Source organism: Sinocyclocheilus anshuiensis, unplaced genomic scaffold (genome assembly GCF_001515605.1).
Source record: "Sinocyclocheilus anshuiensis isolate Anshui unplaced genomic scaffold, SAMN03320099.WGS_v1.1 scaffold53, whole genome shotgun sequence".
Taxonomy (NCBI): domain Eukaryota; kingdom Metazoa; phylum Chordata; class Actinopteri; order Cypriniformes; family Cyprinidae; genus Sinocyclocheilus; species Sinocyclocheilus anshuiensis.
In genome coordinates this window covers 31,002-33,322 of record NW_015537934.1, presented here as the reverse complement: position 1 = coordinate 33,322, position 2,321 = coordinate 31,002, and the positions used below count along the sequence as shown (strand labels likewise).

At 30.9% G+C, this 2,321-nt stretch overlaps 1 protein-coding gene across 7 annotated transcripts in view; it reads right to left on the bottom strand.

Annotated features, from left to right (window-relative positions):
• LOC107658356 (dynamin-1-like) overlaps window positions 1-2,321 on the bottom strand; it is a 73,741-nt gene that overhangs the window by 40,479 nt on the left and 30,941 nt on the right. For all 7 annotated transcript variants that reach the window (XM_016446890.1, XM_016446864.1, XM_016446908.1 and 4 more), the window contains exon 9: window positions 1,846-1,913. In XM_016446890.1, coding sequence (XP_016302376.1) covers window positions 1,846-1,913 — 68 coding nt within the window. The remainder of the gene's footprint in view (window positions 1-1,845; window positions 1,914-2,321) is intronic.

Here is a 2,321-nt window from a genome sequence, read left to right as displayed (position 1 = left end):
GTGTGCGTGTGTGTGTGTGTGTGTGTGTGTGTGTGTGTGTGTGTGTGTGTGTGTGTGAGTGTGTTTGTGTGTGTGCGTGTGTATATACAAAAATATAGTTATTTTTGCTTTTAATACGGTCTTTATGATATCAAAATTTTTGATACCATAGAAATTTAATATTTCTTGTCACCAGCGTCAATATCACAAAGAAACTAATACTAGCCTAAATAAACTCAAGCTCACTGACAAACTAATTACAAGCAAAAAAACTACAGTAGAACAAATAAATGCTACATGCTACAAACATTGTATAAACTAATCAAATGTATAAAAACACTGCATATTCTTCACTGTGAATGTATATTAATGACAGACAGCAGGAATATTAGACTGCTGTCACTTTAAGAGCTAAACGGATCCAATATACTGTAACACGTGTGTTAACTTTCTCAGCTGTTTGCTTTCACTTTAGACCCAAATGACTGTGTTTATGAGGATACTTGCAAAGACGGGCGTTTTGACACATACAAGTGTGTGTATTTAACCGTTCACGGCCTATAAAGCAGCAAAAATAACTCGGTTCAATACTCGCATGCTCTGTGAGTGCCGTCTTCACCCACCACTAATATATATATTTAATTGAGCAAAAATAGAAAATCTTAATATGTAACAAAAATTAGTAACACTTTACAGTAAGATCCCATTTGTTAACATTAGTTAATTGCATTAATTAACATGAACTAACAATTAACTTTTTTTTTTTTTATTAATTTAATTAACAACATTTAATGTTTAATGTAAACTAATGTTTACTAATGGAACTTTATGGTGAAGTTATTATTTTGTTTGCATCAAAACAAAATGCATTAAATAAAAATGTATGATATTAATAATTAATATTAAATCAAATAAAATTCTAAAAGAAAAAACATTCAGAGGCAATTTCAGAAATAATTTTCACTCAAAATAATGCTGGTAAGTTTCAATTATTAAGAAACAACTATAATTAATAGTACTGAATTATAAAGAAACTGCAAGATTTATTTATCATTCGTAAATAAAACAGACTTGCCATTTCTTTGTATTTTTAGTGAAATTTACCAGCAATTTCTGAGTGAAAATTGTTTCTACACCATTTGTTTTTGTCACAAGGTGGTTGTATTTAAATATTTTAGTATTTTATTTTAGTAATATGGTACATTAACATTATTTCAGTTAATTAAATATACGTTTTCTACTGTAAATTTAAGTTTAATCTGTTAGTTAACTATTGTTTACTAATGGGACCTTATTGTAAAATTATTATTTTGTTACATATTTTGTTTGCATCAAAACAAAATGCATTAAATAAAATATATATATAATATTAATAATATAAAATTAAATACAATTCTAAAAGAAAAAAAAACATTCACACCAGATTTAATATATATGATTAGTCATATCAACTATATGAAAATATTTAACCTTGATTCATTATTTGAATCTATTAGCAATGACTAACCAAATGCTTTGCTATTTAAAAGCAAAACTCTGCATTGTTCATATAACAGCAGACTTCAGCGGAGTCCTCTCGTCTGAACTGTGAGACATAATCTCACAAAACTCAAGCCTCATGTTAGCTCTCGAAGCCCAAGCATCACGTTTCTTGGCCTAAAGAGGAGAAAGCAAGCTAAAGAGTGAGGAGACGGATGGTCACCAGTCTAATCACAAACCCGTCCTCATGTTCCTCTGATCAGACGAGATGACCCTGAACAGAGTCAAAGCCGCTTGTGATTAGATGTGTGACGTATGACGCGCAGCTTGACCGCAGACGATCGAGCGGGACACATGAAACAGGACAGGACTGAAGGACAGACGTGCCTGATGCCGTGGATGTTCTTGATGGCGTAGCTGATCTCCTTGCGCAGCTCCTTCTCGTTGAACTCCATCTGAGGACAGACAACACACTACTGAATAAACCATGAGGATATTCAGATCATATCTCACTAAAAACACGAAAGAAAGAAAGAACGAAAGATTTACATTTTGCTTAAAGAAAATCAATTGTCAGCAGCCCATTGGAATGTGGGGAAAATATTTTATATTAAAAATACAATATTATGCTATGTAGTATATAATATTTATATATTTATAAAATATAAGGATAATTACACCTGCATTTATTTGATCAAAAATAGATTAATATGAAATATTTTAATATATTGAAAATATTAAATTGAAAACAGTTCTTTAAATTGTAATAGTGTATTTTCATCAAATAAATGCAGCCGTTGTGAGCAGAAGACATGAAAACATGTTTGTGTGTGAGAGAGAGAGAGAGTGTGTGTGTGTGTGTG